Below are 26,718 nucleotides of genomic sequence, written 5' to 3' on the forward strand. Positions count from 1 at the left end.
GCATTTACAGTATATAGATATTTTATACTTCAAAGAAAAGATATCCCAAAATGGCATTTCAAAAGAAGAACAATCTTTACAAAGCAATATGTCAAAAGAATTCATATTGCAAGCATGCACAAGAATCTCTCCAAGTTTCTTGGAACTAATAGCCTAACGTCTTTTTAATCATGGGTGTCCGGATCAGCTTGCGCACACCTCGACTAATCCCAGAAGACCTGGAGAACATTCAGAAAAATCCCAGTGGCTTTGAAGACTAAAGGGCTAACTTTCCACTGCCGTCACAGGATTTACAAGATCGAGAAGACAAGCATTTGGTACAGTAGCTCCATTTCTTCGGTAGCCTGTCAAATATATATCTTTTCAAATAATATCATATAAAAAGACTAATAGGACCCTGTGTTTCATTTTTGTCGTAAAAAAACTTGTAAAAACACCCAAAAGCGTCTTATTAACGTATTGTAACATATTTATATATGATGCACAATTGTATATGGCTGTCCTATAAAGCCGACTTTGTTGTAATGATGCAATACATACCCAGCTGTGTATCTAGTAGCCATGTTCTTTGCATTCAATCGGGCTTTCTCGGCACTTCCATCGGACATTCTTTTGAGCACAAATCCTTCACCTTTGCATTCGGGACATATCCCCGAACCACCACAAGCATCACAAGTTCTTGTTGGAGCAGCCTGTGGTTCAGATGAACTAGAATCAAAACCATGATGCAACTCACCCACCACACAAATACGAGGATTTTGCATCTGAATCGGCTTTTATAGGACACCAAATATGTCCAAACGTCAAAGTAGACTTCTTTTATAAGACACCAAATATGTAACACCTTCACATGGCGCGCACAATTGTTTGGTCCTATAAACTTAAATCATATAAAGTAGTCTATTAAGACATTTAGACATATTTGGCGTCCCATAAAGCCCATTTTATTGTATTGTTGGGAGGTGCATTAGGCATATACCTGGGCTGTCTCTATAGACTTGGTTCTTCTAGCCAGAAGGGTGGCTGCTGCACCCACAACCGTGGCAGCAACCGCTACAGAAGCAGCCGTTTCCGGTAATCCATACGGTATCTGTAGGGTTTCTTTCGGTTTCGTGAGAAATGGGATGTAAGGACTTCTAGGGAACGCGTTATATTCTTTCAGTTTAAATTCCCTTCCTGTTTCATAGACCAAACGTAACCAGTTATGGTACATTGCAATATAACAAACGTGTAAACGGAAAATTCATAAAAAGATCAACAAAATCCAACTAGTGTTAGGTTCCGGCTACACTAGGTCCAGAAAGGCTTGAACCAAAGTAACCGAGGCTCGTTCGATTTGCATGGATCATGGATTAAAGTCCTTGTATGCAGTCTTCCGTTTATTTGTTTCCATGACTTGAACCCGTGACCTTCCAGTTACAAAAAGATTTTTCCAAACCTGCGCCTTTCAATTAAAAAACACTATTCTTATATCTATAAACAAAACCCCCTCCCAAACAAAAACCTTCTCGATATATATAAACAGATTAATCCACACTAACAACTTTATTCAAACTGAACTTAATGAAAAACCAACCAAACCGCTCCTATATGAATAAAGTTGTCAGTATGGATTAATCTCTGTGTATAGATTGGGAAGGTGAGTGTGTTTTTTATTGGAAGAGGCAGGTTTAAAAAAATTAGCTTTCTCCATAAAGCTTCCCGTAGAAGCTTACTGAATAAGCCACTTTCTATATCATTAAGCGACTATCAAACAGTCATGTATAGCTAACCAAATAAGCATCGAGTCCCATTAAGCTCCTTAAGCTGCTAACAAACAGATCCTAGAGGCGCTTGGTAAACAGCAGCATCTCCAGCTCTTACACGGTAAGAGATGATAAGCAGGTAGTAAACGACCCCTAAACCCTTAAGTCTAATGTAACCACCCCCTCAACCCTTCCAGAAGTCATGATCTCATACTTGTAAATATAAAAAAAAATATGGAAAATTGGTGAGTACTTGCTGTATGTTAAAGTAAGGTTTTAATTAAAGAGTAGGATCACAATCAGCATAGTATTGTGTTGCTGTCATGTTAGACCATCCCATATATTTAAATCAATGAGTTCCCATTTCACATGCAACTCCCAATTAGGGGTGTATACATTTCAGGTCCGGCAGTTTATGACATTTTTACAACTCAACCCAATTATGACGGTTTGAAAAAATCACAACCCAACCCATTCAAAAGTATAACCTAAACCAAACCAACCCTTGCGGGTTCAGGCGGGTTGGCTTGGCTTGGCGGGTTAGTAGTTACATAAATTTGACGAATGAAATACTTGATAAAACTTAAGTTTATAGGACCAAACTATAAAGTGTCCTATCTAAAAAGGTTATAATAGGTTTATAGAACTTTTTGGGGGATTTCAACAAGTTTTTTAGAATAATTTTTAAATAAAGTGTCGTATTAATTATATTATACAAACATTTTGAGAAGTGTCCCATAAAGGACGTTTTTTCAAGTAGTGTCGTATAAAATATTAAAAATAACTAATACGACACTTTATTTTAAAAGCGTCATAAAAATTTGTTAAGACGCACAAAATCACTGTAAACATATTGTAACTATTTTAGATAAGATATTTTTTTTTTCGTTCTACAAAGTATCATATTAGAATGCTTAGAGATTTTAGTCATCCTATAAAACCTAATGTTGTTGTAGTGAAATGTTATAACCAAGCATTTTCTTTCTACTAAAGTACAACATCAAATGACGGAGTCTTTAGATTGATAGATTCGTCAACCAAATATCTATCAATATCATTCATATTCTCCTGCATATCAATTTGTTGTTGCTGCAAAAACAATCTCAATAATTTTCTTTTATTAATTAGATTATTTGGTCCTCATTCTATCTTGAATCTCTTTTGGTAACCTATACATTTAGCTAAATGAAATACAAACATAATCTCAATAAAAAATGTGTTCTAAGAAACAGGAAATTGTCGAAAATAGCTATTTTTGATCCCTCAATTTACTTTATAGCCGTTTTCTACATAATTGACTGAAATAGTCAAGATTTTACAAATAACTATTTAACAATTTGTGAAATCCACTTTTTATCCATGTGGTATTCATAAAGAAGCAATTTCGCAAATTATTATTTTTTTGATTAACTTGGATATCAACCCGCCATGCGAGCCGACTAATCCCAGGGCAACCATCTGCTTTGCAGATAGCCCGGAGTCGCCGCATTTGAACCTCCGTGACTACAAGGGGATTTTTATTCCTCCATGGATTTGATCCTGGGACCTCCAGATATTTTTTGACCTTTAGAGTCAAGCTCAAACCAATCAGGTTGAAATTATGAAATATTAAATTCACAACTATTCGTTCTTATAAACTATTATGTTGCAATAACTTAGTGTCGAAGTCTCAGGACTAACCAGTTGACCAAGGATACAAAAAAGAATCAGAAAACCCCAAATGTCAGCCATCGTCATTAGAATCGGCCTTCAATCATGAAAATTATAACATGTGTGTGCCAAATCAGGACGAATCATCTTTCGATCGAGGCACCCACCTCCACAATTCTTGCAAAAACCCTAATTTCAATCCCATCAACCACCCACAATTCTTACATAAACCCTAATAAACATAAATCATTAACCCTCATTTAGACTACATATATCCTTTCAGTATTACAAACATCGAAGGTGAATCGTGATTGCGGAACAGATTGAGTACAACAAAGTAAGAAGATTCATAAAAAAGCACAAATTCGAACAGAAATTTCTGGAAAACAGTGTTAAAAAATGGGGAAATTGTATGGGTTTGAGAGAAAAGTGCGAAGAGAAAAAGGGTTTATGATCTTACGCGTAGTTAATGAAGCAACAGGAATGATGGTCTGCAAAGAAAGCTCCATTTTTCAGTATTTTTTGTTCTTGTATAAATAATATCTTCCGGTATATGGATTTCGTTCCTCCTGTTTCCTTATCTTCCATAATCCATATCCTTGGACCTTGGTATCAAATGACAAGTATACCCTTTTATAAGAGTTGATGAAAATGCTTTTTTGTGTATGGCTGTTTTACACTTTAAAAGTTGGATCAAAAGAACGTAAATCTACCTACAGTTAAACCACAATGGTGGTGCCTGATTGGTTTACGCTTGGCTCCAAATATCAAAAATATCTGAAGATCTCATATTCAAATCCAATAAGGAATAAAAATACCCTTGTAGCAACGGATGTTCAAATACGATAACTCCGGACTATCTGCAAAACCATTAGTCGCCTTGGGATTAGTCAGCTCGCATAGCAAGTTGGATATCCAAGTTAATGATGAAATCTAAGGATAAGATGTATGGAGGCTTGAAAAGTTAAACGCGAGCTACGCAAAATGTGAGAAAAAGAGTAACACAAATAGAAAAAGGAATAGAGAAAGTACTGATGATATAATATAACTTGAAAAAGGGAAAAGTAGTGATGAACCATGCCGAACCCCCAAGTTTCAATTGTGAAGTGTAGCACAAGTTTCGACAACATAAGTGTCAACAAAATGTTTTAAAAGAGAGCACTGAATAAACAACTGAAATACGATATAATCGCACATTCTTGACATGATCATCGGTCTCTTGTCTTGTAACAAGATTTATGAAAAATCTAGCTGTATAAGTCATCATCGTCTGCTCCACCAGCAGAGGCGGCAAACGGGTCAGAAGCAGCGGCAGCACCCCCGGATGCAGCTTCTGGGAAACGGAATTCAGACCCAAATCCACGAGACTGCTGCAATGTCTGAGCAAATGCTTGGTATTTGCGAATATCGGCATCACTCACACTTCTACGGGCATACTTCATGGATTCCTCAAAGTGAGCAGCCTTGATCTCCGCCACCTCATCCTCGTCCTCATCCATACAGTCGGGATTCTCACTTCTCTTTCTTTCCTTCTCTATGTCCTGTGTAAGGTTTTAACCAACAAACAAATTTAACTCGTGTCAAGTATGACCATCCACAATGCATGCAACGAGCAGATTAAATGTATAAAAAAGCATAGTTTATATTTTTTTATATAGCGGAACACATGCACCCACAGATGACTCTTGCGAACCCACAGATGACTCTTGCGAACCCACAACCTTCTGGTTCGTGGGATATAAACGGAACACCAGGTACCAATCGGCCAAATTCAGATTTATGTACTTGAATAAGAAGTGATAATAGCATCCACATTATAGGTTCTTATAACTGCAAGGACGGACCCAGTGTATTGGATACGGTGGCACGAGCCACCACTTAGTTCCTCCGTCGTAGTGTAAAAAATTATAGGGTCGTGAAAAGTGCCACCGTATATGTTTTGAAACTACGATGAGGACACAAGTTTCCCTTGGTAGAGTTGGTTTGCAAGGTTTTTCTTCCACCCCATACCCGAGTTTGAATCCCGTTAGTATCATTTTCTTAGTATTTAGCTTTTAATTTCAGATTTATAATGTTTCTGAAAAAATTGCAAGAAAAGACTTGAACACAGGACCTCACATATGAAAAGCAACGAACTAACCAACAAGGCAATGATGATTTTGTGAAAAAATATCCCTATGTTTGTTTCTATAGTCATATGGTGGCACCACTTGAAAAAAAATTATTTTTTCTACCTTTTTCTGCCACATCAATGCCAACTCAACAAAATTGAAAAGTATAAAGAACTTGATAAAACTCCACAATAGAGGTTTCTTCCAAGAACCTCATCTCCCCATTTTTGAACCTGGGTTCTTGTAAGAACCTATGGCCACAGTAGACACAAGAACCTATACAAGGACCTCTATTGATTCAAGATGAATAGTGAATACTTCTAAAGGAAGTCTACAAATAAAAGTGGCAGAAAGAATGCAAGTAGGTTTAAGCATGATTTGTGAGATGAAAGCTTACTTTCTCAATGTTCTCTCTTATTGCGTACTTGCAGGCACGCTGGCATATCTCTGTGATATCAGCCCCACTAAATCCTTGTGTATATTTGGCCAGAGCTCTCAAATCAACATCTTTGGAAACAGGGGATTTCCTCATTGCAGCCTTGAAAATCTGGTGCCGAGAGTCCTCATCTGGCAGAGGGATATAGATTAGTTGATCAAGACGCCCTGGACGTAGTAATGCAGGGTCAATGATGTCAGGTCTATTGGTGGCTCCAATAATGAAAACAGTCTTTTTGGCAGACATTCCGTCCATTTCAGTCAATAATTGATTCAGAACCCGATCAGCAGCACCACCTGCATCCCCAGAACTGCTTCCCCTCTGCAATAATCACGGACAAATTTTGTTGTAACCTTAGCCCAAAAAAGACAACAGTTTGAAACAAAGAGATAAGTTTATTCCGTATTCGAATAACTTTTTCCCAATTCTTTTTCTTGTTCCTGGTTTGGGAATGCAGAGGAGACTTTTAAGATTGCATCTACAACTTGAAAGGGAAAGTATACTCCAGAATTTATATTAATATGCATCAGCATCAAAGCTCATAAGACTAGAGTGGTGATATTGGCATTTCAGAACATCATACTTGAATCGTCCTTTCGAGAAAACCTAGCGTACTTGCTAAAATGCACAAAAGACAGGCATATTATAGGGTTGAGTTCCCGTGAGAAATGTCATTTCCGCGAGAAGTGTGAGAAATATAACCTTCACATAATATGCGTGCAGGTACCCTTAATTTGTGTGAAGGCGTGTGGAGGTACACATTAAGATCCTGTAACCTTCACCACCTTCAAAACATCTAATATAATCTTCACACAAAAATCTCACGCTTCGCACCCTTCTTATCAAAAATCTCTTTGCACACATGATACCAAGTCTATATCTATATCTATACATGTGTATATGTATAGCAAGGTTCAAATGAGAATGAAAAGGGTAGAGAAGAACCGTCAAACTAGAGGATCCAAGGGATGTGATTAAAAAGACGGGTACAACTTTTTTTTAAAAAGAATTTCCAACCCCCCCCCCCAAAACATATTTTATCGAAAATAGGTGAAAGACAACGAAAATTGGAGCAAACAAATTACACCAAAAAATCGAGTATTTTATTCTCTTTCATTTGACATCCATATTGTTATACTTTTTGATCCGTTTTTCTGTCATTCGCACATTCTCAACATTGTTGTCATTATCATTTGAACCTGCCTTACATAGAGAGAGAGAGAGGGAGGGAGGTTCATTTAGGAACCTTAAATACTTACAAACCCAGGAAACAGAGTATTCATGATGAATAACATGACAAAATATTCATGATAAATATCGTGACAGATATTCATGATGAATACTCGCAAAAAGAGTGGTCCCTCGGTTCCTAAAATATTTAAGGTTCCTAAGTGAAGCTGCACCTATATATATGGAGAGAGAGAGAGAGAGAGAGAGGGAGAGGATGTGTATTTGAAAAAGAGATGGTCACCTGAGTTGCAATGGAATCAAGTTCATCAAAGAAGAGGACACATGGTGCAGATCCCCTGGCCTTGTCAAAAATTTCACGAACATTGGCTTCACTCTCACCAAACCACATTGTAAGCAATTCAGGTCCTTTGATGCTAATGAAGTTGGCTTGACACTCATTTGCAATAGCCTTAGCTAGAAGTGTCTTCCCACATCCAGGAGGACCATAGAAAAGAACTCCTTTTGAGGGAGACATGCCAAATTTCTCAAATTTCTCCGGATGCTCCACAGGATATTGAACAGTCTATTATATTTCAAAAAACCAAACAGATCTTAAATAAAATGGGAACATGTGGTGTTATACTGAAATCATTTTCATTACCTCTTGAAGCTCACGCTTGACATTCTCAAGACCTCCAATATCCTCCCAGCTGACATTAGGAACCTCCACAACCTGTTTCCAGTCCAACCACAAAGATTAAGATATACCCGAAGAAAATGGTGTTTTATTAAGTATGAATAAGTTCCTAAATCCACATACAGTCTCACGCAAAGCAGATGGGTTGCTTGTTCCAAGAGCAGTCTGGAAATGTTCATTTGAGACTGCCATGGAATTCAGTATCTCAGCATCAATAGATTCATCTTCCAAGTCAATGACATCCATTTTTTCTCTAATGCATTGAAGTGCAGCTTCAGTGCAAAGAGCAGCGAGATCGGCACCAACATAACCATGTGTTTCTTTAGCTATTCTTTCCAAATCAACCTGAAAATATTTCAACGGATATTGGTGATCAGTTAAATAATTATGGCTAATACAACAAAGTATTTAGACAAAGAAAACCTTACATCATCAGAAAGTTTCATATTCTTGGTGTGGATACGAATAACCTCAAGACGCCCAACTTCATCAGGGACGCCAATGTCTATTTCCCTATCAAACCTGCCAAACCTTCTCAGAGCAGGATCAATGCTGTTTGGGCGATTTGTAGCCCCCATTACAATAACATGGGCACGAGATTTTAATCCATCCATGAGTGTCAATAGCTGTGACACAATCCTCCTTTCGACTTCACCATTGGTCTTCTCTCGCTTGGGAGCAATTGAATCTATCTCATCAATAAAAATAATTGAAGGGGCATTCTTTTCGGCCTCCTCGAATGCCTTCCTGAGATTGCTCTCACTCTCTCCAGCCAATTTCGACATGATTTCTGGTCCATTAATGCAGAAAAAGAAAGCTCCTGTTTCATTGGCCACAGCTCTGGCTATGAGTGTCTTTCCGGAACCAGGGGGTCCATAAAGTAAAATACCTTTCGGGGGTTTCACTCCAATGGATTTAAAAAGCTGAGGGTGCCTTAATGGCAATTCAACCAATTCACGAATCTGAGCCATCTGTTTTCTAACACCACCTACATCATCATAACCAATCTCATCCAACCTATCTTCATCATCTCTCTTGATCGGCTCACCCTCACAAAAGATTTCAGTGTCAGGAGCAACAACACAGTACTCCCCTGGGTCGGTCTCAATTACCTTGAACTCTACACTTCTCATCCCTCCTCTAACAAGAAAATGATCCCCCTTCCTCACTGGTCTATATGCCTCCAAGAAGTAGGCTGCATGGATGACAATATGGTCAATTATACAGCAATTCTATTGTAAGACAGAATGCTCTTCTGCCTAAAAGGATTTCAGCAGGATAACGAAATATCAACCCTTACACAATAACTTCAACGGTTAACAAATATTCAACCCATACAGAACAAAATAGAAACACATGTCAACATATGTTACAAAATTGAAAATTCTACCATAAGTGTTAATGAATCTGTCACTGGCGTCTTAGCATCACTTAATGTGTGTGTGCTTTTTCGGAACAGATGAACCCTAAACATTCTACTGCATTGAAAGCATTATATTCTGAGCCTTTAGAGGTATTCTACTCAAGGATCCCAAATGTGTTTTATCATAAGCATTTCAGAGCTTCTAAAAAGTGCATGGTAACTAAAATAAAACCTCATCAAAGTATCAAAAAAAGAGCACAACATGAAGAACCTATGATTCCTCATATTAGAGGCTAGCTATCAATTAGAGTTGAAATGTATTCTTTGAATCTCATACCAATGAACGAGCTATCATATCTAACATTTGGGTCAGCCTCTTTTCTAGGTTTCCTCACCTTGGGACCTTTATGTTCACTCCAGATCCACTAGACCACTACTAGGATTTGACACATGTAATATGTATATATGGTTATACGCAATTGGTATGAGATAGAATGCTGTTCCTTGCTTCTACTGAATCAACTTCATTTGTAGTGGGTCCTATAGTTACGTACTGTAAAGTAGAATGTTGGTTCATTTTCCAACTGGTATTCCATATATTCACCCACCCAGAAAAGGAACCAACACCTATTTTGCGGAACTTAACTATAGAACCTACCACAAATAAAGTTGATTCAATAAAAGCAAGGCACCAACATTTTATCTTCTTAGACTTGAGATTGTAGTGTTTGGTTGGCACGCCAAATAACAAGAATGGGTCTCATGTGAATATTGTATTAATCACACTTAAAACTTACGTTTCAGGTACGCGTCAAACAAATCCCCAGTGACACCTTCAATAGTGTCATCGAGTGGAAGAACATGGATACGCTTCCCATACTTCACATCTGGGCACTGGTGCACAGATACAACATCTCCAAGCCGAACCCTCAGGTTTGTTCGAATAACCTTGTTCATCCTGATCTTTGGCTCATCACAAGTTTCATCAGCAAGGGCAATGCAGACCGTATCTTTCCTTTTCTTCCCCTGTAAAACAAATTGAGAGGAAAAAAAAAGTTATTTAACTCTTACAGAAAGCCCATAAATGAAAACATAAAACCAGTGCTACAGCCAGATATTAAATAACCTCCACCCCTAAAAGGAAGGGGTGAACACTAATAACAAAGCCAGCAGTTGTCTTAAAACTGAGCAGTAATAAAATTTCCAAAAAGTGTGGCTCGGTTGCATTGCAATGACTGGTTAACCAATTCAGCAGGTGGAATAAAAAGACAGAAGCTCATTCCAAACAGAACTCGGTGCAATCCACCATGCACACATGGGCATGTAAGAATGCCTCAAGCTACAAGAGGAAAGATCATAGACCCAACAATCATAAAGCAAATTAGAAAGAATAAAACTAACATAGATAGAAGAAAGAACAAAATGTTGTGAAGAAAAGGGTTTCTGCTACCGGTCCCACGGCCAGCATGGGAGAACTAAGAAGTAAATCGTGGTATCCTAAAGCAGGACCAAATTTGAACCCCGAGACCTTGTTGTGGAAACTCTGCCCCTTTATGGAGGGAGAGACAGAATATCAAGAAAACAGTAAAGACACGTGGACATATAACAAATATGGGTGAAAGAAACAACAAACGCCTTGTGTCGCCTTGTCAGGCTGCCAAATGTGGTTCTTGAATCAGTAATGTCATGTAAATGAGCAAAAACTTAATGCCCATCAAGTATAGAAAAGTAGAAATCGTCATTTTTTCACGTAAAGGTTAACATTTGATGACAAAAAAGCTTGTTTCCCCTTTCTCTTCCAAAAAGTGAAATCATTCAAACCGTGGAAAAACCATAAAACCCACATTCCAGATCATAGAACTTGAGTATGCATCAACAGTATTTACACTAAAAATAAAACTATATATTCCGACGCTATGTTGTTGTTCAATAATTCTAAGGCTATATATATATATATAATATATATATATATATATATATATATATATATATATCCTTAACCTATTTGTACCAACACTAAAAACACAGGCGATTGTGAGTTTGTGACCTCATTAAAATAAATGATCAGGCAAGATATGGTTAGTTTTGGGTTCACATTGCTGGAATTAGTTTAACATCATGAAACCAACAATATTGAATCACCTTGAAGACAAATTAAAAACAAAGCCTATATTAATTTCATGCTCGGAAAGTAGTAGGTTTGCTGGTAGCAACTCATAATGTAACTCTCCTTTCTGGAATGGAGAACTTGTTTTCTTCTTCAAATCAAGACCAAGTTTTATCATTACCCTAGATTCAGAAAATATACCACTGATCTTTGATCTGTATACTGAACTAAATATGTCAGAATTTTACAGTCGATCACCATTCAATTGAATGAAAATTCAACAAAACCCTAAGGTTTACACATAAAATTCTGAAAAACAGGAAAAACCTTGATCAGTATGGTATCGCCGCGGAAAAGCTGCAACTTTTCCATTGTATTAGGGTGCATAGCGACGACAGAGTTATCATCATTGACGGCTTCGTCAACGACAAGCCGATTCGGAGACTTCTTGCGCTCCAAGATAGCAGTTGAAAAGTCCTTCTTCGCCGCAGGCGGGCCTTTCCTGTAACAAAAATCATCAGAGAAAGCAATAACAAGATTATCGAACTCCGATTGAAGCAAATCTCAAAAATAAAACCATAAACTTGCATATAAGGTTAATAATCGATTGATTAGTCGACACAACTTACGGCTCGGATGAAGATGACTCCGGCTGATTGCTCATCTCGAGATGACGGAGATTGGATGCTCCGATATGGAGAAGAAATCTGAGAGTGGTGAAGAATTCGAAGAAGAGAAATAACACAAATAGGAATAACGGAGATGATGAATCTGATAAATTGCTAGAGGATATTTGCTCGATCTATGAATGCTCAAAATTGATTTTTGAGTCAAGTGCAAATTTGGTCCCTAAACTACTTCTTGACTTACAGGATTAGTCCATTAAAAATATTTTTATTCTTTTTATCTCGTTTGGGTCCCTAAACCCGGCACGAAGTCTTTACCGAAGAGAATTCACGCCTAAATCATTTAGTGAAAACGTCTAAGGGTTGTTTGTTTACTTCTTAATAGTTTCATTAAGAGGCAACATTTGAATCGTTAAGAGGTGAATCTTGTTTGGCAAAAAAAAAAGTTTGCCTCTTAATGGTTTCAAAACCCTCTGAATGCTTTTGTATCATGAATCTCCCTTAACAATTAAAAGCTCTAATTTCATTGTACACAATTACCAAATAATTATATTTCATTTTGCACTATATCATAAGAGTCTCTTAATCATCTTGACCACTTAATCATTTTACACCAAACCATTCAGCAAAACATAAGTTGTTTCATATAAGCAATCTCAAACACCCCCTTAATCATTCTGCACCAAACCATTCAGATATTGTCAAACAGTCCCTAAATCATATATGAATTAAGTTATTTATTTTTGTAAATCATATAATTATAGAGAAATATAGGATAATGGCATGACCTGAGCCTATCAAGTACCAAATTTATTTGATCCAGTCGTAAATAAAGATCCCATGTTTAACAAGTCTCAGGTGCATGATTGGCTTAGAGATGGTCAAACATGGGTCCCAGTCCCAAATCGATCTCTTCAAAATCAGGTCGGCATGTCCCGGTCTCGGCCCAATTCCAACCATATGACCAATCTAGGCTTGTTAACCGGTCTCGGTCACATCAGGTTGGTCACAAATCCGGACCCTAGTCCAGCCCGGTTTTTTAAAAATATTTTTTACACAAAATGTTATATATGTTCTTATAATTACAATGTTTGAAACTTAAAATAAAAAATACACTTTAACTAATACATTTAAGTAAATAAAAACTTAAAAATCTTTTAAAAAAAACTTGAAAACTTAAAATAAATAAAAAACCTTGATTATGTTGTGATTTTTTTAAATCTATCATAATCTATAAAAGATATTAATTTTTTTAATTAGGCCTAAACATAACTGGTCCAAACCGGGATTTGAAATTTAATAAAAAAATGTAACCGCTCTCAAATTGTTGGGCCATGAGCAATGCCAACCGGTTTTGGGCTGGGAAGAGCCCAATTTGGTCATCTCTCGTCGAGTATACACTGTCTTTACCTGCAGATAGTTGGGATTGAATGATGTTTTCCACCCGATTAAAATCACCAGAAGATTCTTCGATTTTAAATTTTAATTAGGTTTCCAATAAATTCTTAATCAAAGTGATTTATCGTTTAAGCACATATATCATGAATTATTGTGGTACCTTAGTGTCTTTTAGATTTTAAATAGCTCGAAATAGATTTTCTTTGATAACTACTTCATATACTTTAAAATCCAGGAATATGGCTCAGTGTATTTGCTAATTGAACGTTAAATATTTTTTATTTTAAATTCAATAAATGTGTATCGGATTGATGTGTTTTATAATTGCTCGATAGCTACTCAATGTACATTATGTCAGTAATAATGTTGCGTGTATTAACCATAAGGGTTGTAACGTAGGGGCTGAGGTCTTGGGGATGTGGTGGATGTCTCATCCGTCTGAGTTCGATTCCAGACGTACACAACTGAGAAATTGCAGTAGCTTAATCTGAAAAGTTGAGAAACAGGGCAGGACAACTGAGAAATTGCAGATGGAGAGGGTGAGGTAGAGAATAAATTGAAAATGAGCTATTTTTTTTAACTTAAATAACTTGATGAGAGTCAAATAGTTTTGATAGTAATCATATATATCAATTTGATCCTATAAAGATTACACTGTACGCTCATCGATAACACGTCTGTCATTAATACCGAGAACAATGAACACAAAAGTGCAAGGTATCTCACCTTACAAAACATTGAAGTCAGCAAGAAACTATCGATGTCTGACGAAACTATCAATAGTGATAGACATAGGACTTTAAGGTGCGGCGGCGTCTTAAAAAGATCTGAAGAATCGAGAACCAAACGAGCGCCCATCAAAATCGTTGAAAAAATAAACACGCATGATTGCTCATGAACGACATTAAATATTTTACATTTATCAACAAAGATATTTGTGTAAATATTTAGAAGTTAAGCATATTTTTTGAAACATGTTAACATGGAAACATATTTTTCATGTTTTATATAATATTAAGGGGTTGTTTTGTTGGTTTTCTGTTAAGTCATATATGAAAAAAAAAAATTTATATGTATTAATTTGTCTGTGTAGACTGACAAGATTTTTGCTTGAATGTTTTTTCATATATTGAATGAGCGTTTTTTTTAATTGAAATGGTAAGTTTAGAAAAAAAATTGACTTTCTACATAAATTTTTTATCTAGAAACTTGTTGAATAAGTCATTTTTTATATATTAAACCACTATCAAAAAATTATGGGTTTTTTTTTTACCTCTTAATAGTTTCATTAAGAGACAATATATGAATCGTTAAGAGATGAATCTTGTTTGACAAAAGAAAAATCTGCTTCTTAATGGTTCTAAAATTCTCTGAATGATTTTGCATCATGGGCCTCCCTTGATCATTCAGTGCTCTGATTTCATTGTAAACAATTACCAAACAATTATATTTCATTTTACAATATATCATAGAGTTTTTTAATCATTATGACCACTTAATCATTCTGCACTAAACCATTCAACAACTACCAAACAACCCCTTAATCGGTCTATTTCGGGCTTTCATTGGTTGGGGCTTAACCAATCCCATGGTTCCTTAATAAGTTAGGTCTAATTTATAAAATCATAAATCATATATTATATAGTGTCTTACTCATTTGAGGGTTTAGATTTTGGTGAGAATGAGGAGCCGTTTGGTTCGCGGAATTCGAAGGAATTTGACGGAATTGGAATGATAAATTTCTTTGACCAAATTCCAATTTATTTGTTTGGTTCATTTCTTGAAATGGATGGAATCCTTCAAATTCCAATGAATTCCACAACTTAAGGAATTCATCATTCCTTAGCATAATGGAAGGAATTGAATTCCATCAACACCCACAACGACCATGTTATTACTGTTTGTGATGCCCCACCCCTAACCCCCCACCACCTCCAAACCACTATTGTCGCCCCCACCCACACCCTACCTCAACCCACCACTAACCACCATGCCATTACTATTGTCATCACACCCACCCACCCCCGGGCCCCGGTCACTCACTGCACATCCCTGCTACGACCATGCTACTACCGTTACTATCACGCCCTAACCCCCACCACCACACCATTATTGTCGCTATCATAGTTGCCATTCACCCCCACCCCACCCTACTCCACCCCACCACTAACCACCATGCCACTATTGTCGTCATTATACCCATCCACTCCCAGCCACCTGACCACCATCCCACCACTGTCATCGTCATAACTACCACCCATCTCCACTACCCCTCCGCCCCTAACCTAACCCCCACCCCTCACCATTATTGTCGCTTTCACAACCGTCATTCACTCGCAACCCACCCCCGAACCTAACCCTAACCCACCACTAAATACCATGCCACTATTGTTGTCATTATACCCACGCACTCCCAGCCCCAGCCACCCGACCACTATCATCGTTCCATCTACCACCCCGCCACCTACCCCACCCACCCCCACCCTACTCCAACCCACCACTAACCACCATCCTACCACTATAGTCTTCATTTGCCACCCACTGGCCCATCCCCAATGCCTCACCTCACCCCGCCTACCCCCCAACAACCCCGCCTATTGTGGGGCAGGGGCAGGAGTGGTGGGGGCGGGGTTGGGTAGGGGTTGGGGCAGGGTGATAGCTGTGATGACGACATTAGTGACATGGTGGTTGGTAGGGCGTGGGTGGGGCGATATGTGGGATGGTCCAAACAAAGACGATTGTTCCAATTCTATTGAGAGATTTCATTCCAATTCCCACCAACCAAACGCATGGTCAAATTCCATCAAATTCCATTCCAATTTCTTCAAAGTCAAATTCCTTTGATGGATTCCAATTTCATCAAATTCCATTATATGAACCAAACACCCCCTGAGAGTTAAAGTGAGAATCTCAATAAATGATCTCTATCATTTGATGTATATTAGAATGAGATGCCTCTGATCAATTCTCGTATCAAACGCGATTCATAGGTATGTTTGATATTAAAGGTTATCAAATGTTCAAATCCATTCTTACACTTTTTACTTTAACTCTCGTTTTCATACGATGTCATCCGTGAGATTAGTCCTAAGTCGGTAATTTAAAATAACTAATGAGATAATTAGCATTATTTATTAATTATTACACAACAAATTAATGCATCTTTAAAATGTGCATCTCATCTTAATGTGCATACAAGGCTGGAGATCCCTTATCACGTTTCTCATCTTCAACCCCATTCTCGTCAGAACCCAACGCTACAATAATAAGATCAGTCATTTTGAATTAACACATATTCTAAGATAAAACTAAAACTTGAAGACGAAAATTGGCGAAAAGACGTTCAAGTTTTTTTATATATATTCATTTCTCGAAATGATATGTTTCCACCAAGATATTTATACGTATCATGTAAACACATTTTATATCATTAAAATAAACCCAAATTGTATTTAATTATTTTTAAAAATATTTTTGTATATGTATTTTGGTTTTTTGTTTTATATAATCCAATTAAATTGAAAGTTGTGTGATAGCTTTTTGATTACGACATTAAAAGGATGTTGTTATTCATCCAATTTAAATTTATGAAAAAAGAGAATATTTTGTATTTATTTGTTTCAGAAAGGAATATTTGAATACTTTAACGAAAGCAATTGAACAATAAATAAAAAAACAAAAAAATTATTAATTGTATATTTTCCATTTTGAACCTCTAATCATTTTAATTGACAGGTTAGTCCCTATAGTTACACGTGGACATCCACATAAATGGACGCATTGACATGTCATTATCATATGAAGTAACACACTCTCATTATTACATGTCATATGTTTTATTTTAAATTTTCATCTTGTTTTTTTTTAAGAGGAGCTAAAGTTTGAAGTTTTACTTATTTTTTAATTGATGAGAGTTGGTGTTAAAGTTTGAAATTTAAATCAATAAAAATATTTGTTTTTATAAAATGATAAATGTTTTTGTTATTTAAATTGTCTATTATACCCACCGGGTATTTATACATCAATTATTTATACCAAAAGTCAGAAGGACCCAAATGTTACTTATTTTATATTGAAATAGAATCATCATTTTTATACAAAAATATAGCGATCTATCATAACAATACACATCGGATGATAATATCACATCATCATTAGTTATTTTAACGGTAGAATGAGAAATAACAAAACTATTTACAAAATTGAACTGTTGACGTTTTTACATAAATTATAAAATAATAGAAAAAAATCAAGTTTCACTCAACTTTTTGTTTGATATACAAAAAATTTCATCGAATCAACTGATCACTGTTTTGTTGGTTGCTCTCAGGCAAAGGCCCTTTAGGAATGCATCTTCAATTACTGGAATTGCAGTTCCATTATGCCAGTCTCGGCTTCCGATATGATTAATTTCAACAGCATTAATCAAGTTCCAGGTGCTTTTTAAATCTTTTGGCAAGCAGTAATATGGACAAGGATCTTTTTCCTGTAGAGGAACAAAAACTCTCGTATTTTCAATGGTGCAGTTCTTACCACTAATCTCTTTGGGTGATATTCTTTCAAGGTCCTTTGGTCGGGTCTCGTCTAGATGACCCTCTTTTCCAATTCCGTGAAATACTTGGAAAAATTATCCGACCACTGCTACTTTTTGATTTAGTTTGTTTTTTTTGGTGTTTTGTTATGTTTCCTTGTTCGTGGTTGTTGTTAGGTCAATTTTGTTAGCTTCGACTTTTCAACAGTCTTGGTTGTCTGAGGATCCGCCCCTTGCATATTCATTTCTTTTATTTGTCTTGTATCTGTATCCTTTTAATACATGTCTTTCAAAAAAAAAAAAAAAAACTTTCAATTTATTAAACAACACAATGAAATTATTTAATTGTTAGTTAAGATAAATAAATAAGATGTAGAAATACGGTAAACCAAAACATGTGTATTTAAACTATAGTACATCTAAAAATGCTACCGTAATTATTTTGATTATAAACAAATATAAAATGGTATGTTGAATCTAGGTTTTTTGTCTTAACAAAAAAAGTCATATAAATGTCCACATAAATAAAGAAAGGAGGACTGTAATGACATATAATTAAGCTACAAACAAATAATCATAAATAAGTTATCTATATCATCAAGTCTGTTAAATTTTATGGATTGAGTTTCATGAGAAGAAAAATTATAGTGAGAAACGTAAGAGTAGATATCCATAATTGGATTAATCATAATTGAATGTCAACATAACGAGGTGCACCGAGATGCACCAGATCAATTTTCTTGTAAATCACAATTCATGATTGAGCATGAGATTAAAAGTGATCAATGATTAAGATCTCTTCTTACAATTCTCTTCTCACAGCTATTAGATGTCTTAAATTTATTACAGTTGTGTTTACAGGGAAGAGTCCGAACGAGGACATGGGCAAAAAACAAGAACACCATAAAACGTGCTGTAAAAATATGAACGATAAATTAAAGAGAGCAAAATGTTTGTTTCACTCCAACTTTTGTTGCATTTCACGATTTTCGATTAAAAAATAGGAGAGGGCAGGGAAGTTTGTTGTTCCAATAAAAAGATGGTTATAACCACCATGTTAATTAAATCTGTTGAATAGTCTCATCTTGCAGTTAAAATTTATGATCACATTTTCGTATTTTAATTATGTTTTCGTTTTGACAGATCTAAAATGAGAAATCAACCCAATAACCATTTCCCTCATTCAAATTGGTTTTATAACCATTTATATCCCGATTTGACCCAAGTGCCACTACTTCGGCATCATCCATTGCAGACCAAACTAAAAGACAAAAAATGTCAAATTCAATCAGTTTACCGTCGCAATTGCATGTCTGGTCGTCACAATTGCATATATGTGTTGAACTTGAATCTTTTTGCATATCTAGTAGTAGTCCATATTGTTACGAACCTGAATATTATCAAAATAACGACATTTGGGTTAATCCAGAGAAAAATGGTTAAAAAACAATTTAGATGATAGTAATTGTCATTTAGATCAATTACTGATCTAAAATTCGATTGAATATTGTGGAGAGTACATGTTTCTAAGAATCCAATAAATTTGGTCTTTGTGGTTTGTCTAATATAACACTTTTTATCCTTCAAGTTTTAAAATTATAAAATGGTTATCATAATTTATAAAAACAGTCAAATTTGTTCTTTTCCTTTAACAGTCGTTAATGAGCTGTTTTTTCATCTTTTTATCAGTATCTTTTTGTCAGTTACCTAATAAAAAAACCCAAGAAACAAATCAATCATAAAATCGATTTTAATAGGTTAAAAGATAAATTTTTTTGATAAGAAGACAAAAATGCCCCTCATTTAACAAATTCTTTTAACGGTCGTTGGAGAAATAGACTAGAAAATCGAAAGCTTTTACAAACCATGATGACCATCATGTAATTTTAAAACTGAAGGGACGGATTTTTTAATTTTAACAAACCACATGGACTAAATTTGTTGTTTACTCTAAAATATTTATTAAAAATGAAATGATTAAAGAGTAAACAATCAGCAATCACTGACAATATGAGGGGGTGTTTATGAAAATATGCTTTACCAAGTTGAAATCAACCAGACTAATGATGACCCTTCCTATCTCGACGCTGTCTTTTGTCTTTCATATCTCACACCAGTCCATTTCGCCTCTTCCCCCTCAGATCCAGGTGAGTTTATCACTCGGTATCACTTGCTCTCTTGTCTTTCCGTTCTAGTTTTTGTGTTCTTCATTCTTCTTCAACTATCTGACTCATGGGTTTCGCTTCTTATGTTATTAATTAGACTAGTTATTGATCATCCCGTTTGGCCCACTGGACAATATCCTCTTGAATGTCTTTCTTGAAGTTACTCAGTTATTTTATGTAGCAAAATTCCAATCTGGAGGTTTCTTGGTGGTCGTTTCTTTTGAAGAAATTGGAATCTTGTTTGGAGTTCAGATTACTTGGCTGAGACAATAGATTGATGTATTTTGGGTGATTAGTGTTCTTGCATTTCTTGGTCTGACACTTTTCACTTTTGGTTCAGTAGATTTAAGATTTGGGTTTCATTCTTCATTAGTTGCTTTTACTGTAGGATGAACTGATGATTATAGTGCTCACTACCTGTTTGTTTAAAGTCTTCTTTAGTTTCTGCACTTCGTGTTTGTCATTTAATGAAGGATAAAGTGAATCTTATTGATCTTATTCTGTATATATGAAGTGTTTCTTAACCAAATACTTGGAAAAAGAAAAAAAATTGGTGATTTCAAATGGTGGGTGTGACCATTTATCCCATGTAATTTATAAAATCTCTGGTTTTCAGGGTTCTGTATACTTCACTTTCTTCCAAGATTGATTTAATGGTATATCCAATAGTGTTATAGAGGGTTATATATTTGGCTATCAAAGGACGATATAATGGAAGAAATACAGTCCCAATCTGATAACTACAGATCTTCATCATCTTCAGCTAGCAGTCCTGCTAGTAGAGTTCCATCTAGCAATTTTTTCTACTTAAGAAAACCAGGTGCTTTAAGACAGCCAATTTCATTCGAGGATTCACCTGATTGGGAGGATACAGATGTGGAGGTTAGGGTGGAAGAGGGTGGGGGGGACTCCATTAACACCGCCACTGCCCCGGTTTCACCGTCTCTTTCTAAGCTTAATAGTGGCTCCCTGCCATCCCCACCATTGCCGGAGGGTGCAATTGTAGCAAGAAAGATTGCAGGGGCTACCATTGTGTGGAAGGATTTGACAGTTACTATAAAGGGTAAACGGAAGTATTCCGATCGGGTCATAAAAAGTTCAAACGGCTACGCTTTACCTGGAACGATGACTGTAATCATGGGCCCTGGAAAGTCAGGGAAATCAACACTATTGAGGTCCCTTGCAGGTATGTAGCATGTGTTTGATTTCTATTTCTAGTACAATGAAGAACATTTAATCGTTAATTTTAGATTTATTGAATTTTAAGAGTTTTTTTTTCTATTTTAGGAAGATTAGATGATTCAGCCAAAATATATGGCGAAGTATTCGTCAATGGAGCAAAGTCAAACTTGCAATACGGATCCTATGTAAGTTTTCAAGATTTCTTTATTTGAATGATCCTGTGCTTCTTAGACATCTTGGTCAATTTTGTTGGGATATGCATCATGTCTTACCCTTTAGTTGGCAATTTAACATTTTCCTTTTGTGGGAAGGATGATAATAGAAGGGTTATTTAGCTAAATGACCTTTTGACTTCCATGACCTTTTGACAACTTTTGAGAATGCCTCTGCCTAATAAAAGAATGCCTAAAAAATATCAGAAGGTTTTTTTAGCTAATAACCCAGGATAGAACACGGGACATATAAAATGGTGTAAACTAATGGTATTCTTTTGCCATTTATAGGGATTTGTCGAGAGAAAAGACACACTTATCGGATCATTGACTGTGCGTGAGTTTCTTTACTACTCGGCACTTCTTCAGCTTCCTGGTTTCTTTTATCAGAAGAAGAGTGTCGTTGAGGATGCTATCCTTGCCATGTCGTTGGGTGATTATGCGAATAAACTCATAGGTGGCCACTGTTATATGAAGGGACTTCCTAGTGGTGAGAGAAGGCGTGTCAGCATTGCGAGAGAGCTTGTGATGAGGCCACAAGTCTTATTTATAGACGAGCCTCTGTACCAACTCGATAGGTCAAATTCTTCATCTTTTTGCCCGACTAAATCTCTCTTACTCCATCCCAAAACAAATTTTCACAATGAAAAAGGCACACAGTTTTATAAGAAATGTGTAATTATTACACCTTTTAATTTACCAAATGACAATTTTATCCTTAATAATAAAGGGAGTAATTCATTTATCTATCTCGTAATTAAGGGCAGACTTGGAAAGTAGGCACTTAATTTTGAAAGTGGACACTATTTTTGGACTGTTTAGTACCTTCTTGTGGGATAACAATCATCCATTTTCAGTGTTTCTGCACTACTGATGATGGTGACGTTGAAGAAGCTTGCGAGCACAGGTTGCACCCTAATTTTCACCATTTATCAGAGTAGCACAGAAGTGTTTGGCCTCTATGACCGAATTTGTCTTCTTTCAAATGGGAACACACTGTTTTTTGGAGAGACACTGGCTTGTTTGCAGGTAACATGCTTAGTTTTATAAGTTTCTTATGATTAGCTTGATTTATTAAGCATTTACACCACGATCTTTATCTCATCTTGTTAAGAAGATGTTCCATAACAATAAAACAATCAATGCAGTCATAACTTTAAAATAGTTATTCATTTTGTTCTTGGTCTGTGTAGTTACTGAATATGATCATGCTTATAATCATGTAGCACTTCTCAAATGCTGGATTTCCTTGCCCAATTATGCAAAGTCCTTCTGATCATTTTCTTCGTGCCATAAACACGGACTTTGACCGAATTATTGCGATGTGCAAAACCTGGCAGGTAATAGCTTCTGTTTAACTTCTTACCATATTTGCTGCTGTCAATGTTGTTTATTTTGTTAAATATGTAAATTTACCAATTATGTACCTAACGGAAACTTCATTTAAGAACCGTAAATATTTTGAGAACCGTGAGAACCAAGTATTCATGATAAATATACTTAAATGTTCATGAATATTATTGATCATGAATATCATGCATTTTCATTATTCATTATATTCATAGTGAGTAATTGGTTCTCAAATGAACCTGGCCCTATGTACATATTACTGTTCTGCCGTTATAGGCCTTTCATCTTACGAGCAGTATTTCTTGAATTAACTTTGACAGGACGACCATGGGGATTTTTCATCAGTTAATATGGATACTGCTGTAGCGATCCGCACCCTTGAAGAAACATATAGATCTTCAGCTGATGCAGCAGCGGTCGAGACTATGATTCTCAGGCTAACCGAAAGGGTAAAACAATTACAATTTTAATGTTCTTTAAGATGATACCATTAATTTATATATATGTTTCAAGATCAAAGATTCAAAGCACACATAAGCATAATTATACTTTTATTGATATTGTTTAGTCTTATCTAGCTTTCCAAGTTTAACACATCTGTTTTCCTCCCCTTCACACACTTTTCACAAACCGGGGGTAGTAACTGAAACAACCACTTTACTCTTTAGGGTAGAAAAACATTGGGCTTGTTTGGTTTGGTTTATAAACATAATTTTGGGTGTTAAAAGAACATATCTTTGTCGAAATTATGGCAACAGGAAGGTCCGTCTCTCAAAAGCAAGGGGAAGGCAAGTAGTGCTACAAGGATAGCAGTCTTGACTTGGAGATCGTTGTTGATTATGTCAAGGGAGTGGAAATATTACTGGCTTCGGTTAATTCTTTGCATGCTTCTTGCACTATGTGTTGGCACTGCCTTTTCCGGATTAGGCCATTCGTTGTCTTCTGTTGGGGTGAGCTGCAAAAGTTTTAAATTTTTGTTAACCCAATTATCGGCTCTTTTCCTGAACTATAAAATCCTTAAACTTGTCATCTAAGCAAAAGAATGCATATTGATTTTGCAGACAAGAGTTGCAGCAATCTTTGTGTTTGTATCTTTTGCTTCACTCCTAAGCATTGTTGGGGTACCTGCACAACTGAAGGAGGTCAAGGTAATTTTGTCTCCTTACTCCTCGGGGTAGAGGTAAGGTCTGCCTACATTTTACCTCTCGCGACCCTACTTCTTGTGGGATTTAAACTGATTGGACAAAAATGCTTTTTTTTCCATCCTACCAAAATAAATAAGGAGACATGACAAGATTGGTAAATTACTAAACTACCCATGTCAAATTAAAACTCTTAAATCCTTCCATATTTCTTTTGCCCATCTTTCCAATCCCATCTGGTCTGCTTACCAAATGCACTTGTATACTTCCAAGTGGGATATACTCGGTAGAGGGTATGTTTGCCTACATTCCACCCCCTAGAGGCCTAGACCCTATTTCTGAGTGGGATATATTGTTTTTGTTTGATTTGGTTTGGTTTTAATGTTCGTTTTAATGCAGGTCTATGCTTGTGAAGATTCAAATCGACATTCGGGGGGAGTAGTTTTTTTATTGGGACAACTCTTTGCGAGTTTTCCGTTCTTATTTCTAATCTCCATTTCGTCGAGTTTGGTTTTCTACTTCCTTGTGGGGCTTCGAAACGATTTCAGCTTTATGATGTATTTTGTGCTCAATTTCTTCATGTGCCTTTTGGTTAATGAAGGGTTGGTGCTTGTTGTTGCCACCATTTTGCAAGATATGTTCTGGAGTATCTCAACACTTGTCTTCATTCATGTGAGTTTTCTAAATTACTTGATGAAGACATGAAGTTATTTATGTCAAATGTCTAAAATACCCCTCAATGCGAGACCAGATAGGAGTCTTTTTTGGATCAAAATCAATAGAATGACATAGGTGACTTCCACTTGAAGATTAGCCAAAATAAGGGGAAGTCGTGATTTTTCTTGAAATTCCAAAGAGAAATCATTGCAATTATCGGGGATTTTCAACAACACCAGTTGTAAAAGATTTATCGAATTAAAGATGAAACAACTTGGAGAAGTATTGAATTTATAATCCATGTGAAAATGCTGTCTTACAGGTGGCCATGATGCTTTCTGCTGGCTATTTCCGAATTCGCAGTGCTTTGCCTGGACCAGTATGGATGTATCCTGTATCCTACATTGCTTTCCACACTTACTCAATCCAGGCAAGTTTATTGATAGAAAATTTCGGTCTTTTGAGGTCAAATTCACAAAATTTCAAGTTAATATTGATAAGAATTCCTTGGAAGTCACTACTGTGGTACGCATTTTGCTTTGAAATGATCTTTTGCACGACATTGTTAAAAAATATCTCCGCTAAGTGAGGGGCATTTTTGTCTTTTTACTTGATATGAATTGGGTGTGATGAATCTCGATAAGAATTTTTGGAAGTCACCACCGTGGTATGCAATCTGCGTTGAAAATGATTCTTTGCACTAACATTGTTAGCAAGATATCTCCGTTAAGCGAGGGTCATTTTTGTCCTTTTTTACTTGATATGAATTGGGTGTGATGAATCTTGATAAGAGTTCTTTGAAAGTCACCACCGTGATATGCATTCTAAATGATCTTTTGGCCTAACATTGTTAAAAAAAATATCTCCGTTAAGAGGGGTGTTTTTGTCTTTTTTACCCAATTGTGAAATGAATGTCGGTTGTAGGGTCTGTTGGAGAATGAGTACGACGGAACATCATTTGCGGTGGGGCAGGTGAGGACGATATCAGGGTATCAAGCGCTACATAACGTATATGATGTTTCAGCTGATGATGATTCGAAATGGAGGAATCTAGTGATCCTTTGTGTGATGGCTGTCGGGTATCGGGTGGTTGTGTTTCTATTACTACATTTTCGTGTGAAGAAGTCGTCGTCTCTATTTAGATTTGTGTGTTGTAAACTGAAGATGAATGATAGAAGATGAATGAATATATATATATATATATATAGATTTATGTATGTATGTATGTATGTACTACTATCTTGCCCTTTTGGGCTGCTGTTGAGAGTGTATGGGCTTCCTAATGTATCTTGGTTACTCCATTTTTGTTCAGGAAATTGCAGGAATTATTTCATTGATTTCTTACCCCCTCCCCTTCTCATACTTTGGGTATTTAAAGCATCAACAATGGTTGCTTTTTTTGAGGTTTCCGATTTTACCATTTAACTTGACTTGCAATGGGGTTTCATCTTCTCCTCTTCGCTTGATAGGGACATGGTTGTTGCTGTGATTCGATCACCGGAGATGGTTGTTGCCGGTGATTTGGTACCTGTGTCAATATATACACATATATATATATATATATATACATCTATGGGAAGGGTTCAAACGAGAACCCCTGTGATTTACGAGAACGTAAGAACAACCCAATAACCTCATATTGTGATAAAAAATAAAATTAAAAGATTTTTAAAATTAAAATTTAAATTTAAAAAGATTCAAAAAAATTTAAAATTAAAAGGGTAATAATGGAAATGATATCATCAAATCTTTTAAACTTGATCATTATCTTTTAAACACTAATTATTATCATTATCTAGTAAAACGGTTACGAAATAGGTTAGGATTATACTAGGTGTGATAATCATGTGATATAGGTGTGATAATCATGTGATATAGGTTTGATAATCATGTGATAGGGGTGTGATAATCACCATTATACATCACTTGGGTTATCGTTTTTAAAATTTTGGTGTAATCATGTGATAGGGGTGTGATAATCATGTGATAGGAGTTTGATAATCACCATTATACATCACTTGGGTTAACGTTTTGGTTGATAAGTTAAAATTTTGGTGTCATCATGTGATTTGGGTGTGATAATCACTGTTATACATCACTTGGGTTATCGTTTTGGTTGACAAGTTAAATTTTTGGTGTAATCATATAATATGGGTGTGATAATCATATGATATGA

The 26,718-nt window shown here is 36.0% G+C and overlaps 3 protein-coding genes across 4 annotated transcripts; 1 reads left to right on the plus strand and 2 right to left on the minus strand.

Annotated features, from left to right (window-relative positions):
- Positions 1–26: 26 nt before the first annotated feature.
- Positions 27–3,994, minus strand: LOC112519316. Its single transcript, XM_025127369.1, has 4 exons — positions 3,856–3,994; positions 980–1,176; positions 541–692; positions 27–344 (listed from the first exon to the last, which is right to left on the minus strand). The coding sequence occupies exons 1-4, from the start codon at positions 3,902–3,904 to the stop codon at positions 257–259; spliced, it is 486 nt and encodes a 161-aa protein (XP_024983137.1). The 5' UTR covers positions 3,905–3,994; the 3' UTR covers positions 27–256.
- Positions 3,995–4,415: 421 nt separating this feature from the next.
- Positions 4,416–12,024, minus strand: LOC112519013 (cell division cycle protein 48 homolog). The gene is made up of 9 exons (XM_025126887.1): positions 11,909–12,024; positions 11,607–11,781; positions 9,970–10,198; positions 8,238–9,004; positions 7,933–8,154; positions 7,774–7,845; positions 7,414–7,695; positions 5,904–6,263; positions 4,416–4,936 (listed from the first exon to the last, which is right to left on the minus strand). Exons 1-9 carry the CDS (start codon positions 11,941–11,943, stop codon positions 4,643–4,645), a joined length of 2,436 nt encoding a protein of 811 aa, XP_024982655.1. The 5' UTR covers positions 11,944–12,024; the 3' UTR covers positions 4,416–4,642.
- Positions 12,025–19,941: 7,917 nt separating this feature from the next.
- Positions 19,942–25,849, plus strand: LOC112520378 (ABC transporter G family member 3). 2 transcript variants are annotated; one of them, XM_025128750.1, is made up of 13 exons: positions 19,942–19,981; positions 20,616–21,185; positions 21,287–21,366; positions 21,685–21,726; positions 21,871–21,971; positions 22,251–22,422; positions 22,620–22,733; positions 23,064–23,192; positions 23,502–23,693; positions 23,805–23,891; positions 24,285–24,557; positions 24,865–24,972; positions 25,467–25,849. In XM_025128750.1, the coding sequence occupies exons 2-13, from the start codon at positions 20,711–20,713 to the stop codon at positions 25,722–25,724; spliced, it is 2,031 nt and encodes a 676-aa protein (XP_024984518.1). In that variant the 5' UTR covers positions 19,942–19,981; positions 20,616–20,710; the 3' UTR covers positions 25,725–25,849. The 2 variants fall into 2 exon arrangements, with proteins under 2 accessions (XP_024984518.1, XP_024984517.1); XM_025128749.1 differs by having other exon boundaries at positions 21,685–21,971.
- Positions 25,850–26,718: the final 869 nt, after the last annotated feature.

Source organism: Cynara cardunculus, assembly GCF_001531365.2.
Source record: "Cynara cardunculus var. scolymus isolate 2C chromosome LG 10, CcrdV1, whole genome shotgun sequence".
In the NCBI taxonomy this organism is placed as follows: domain Eukaryota; kingdom Viridiplantae; phylum Streptophyta; class Magnoliopsida; order Asterales; family Asteraceae; genus Cynara; species Cynara cardunculus.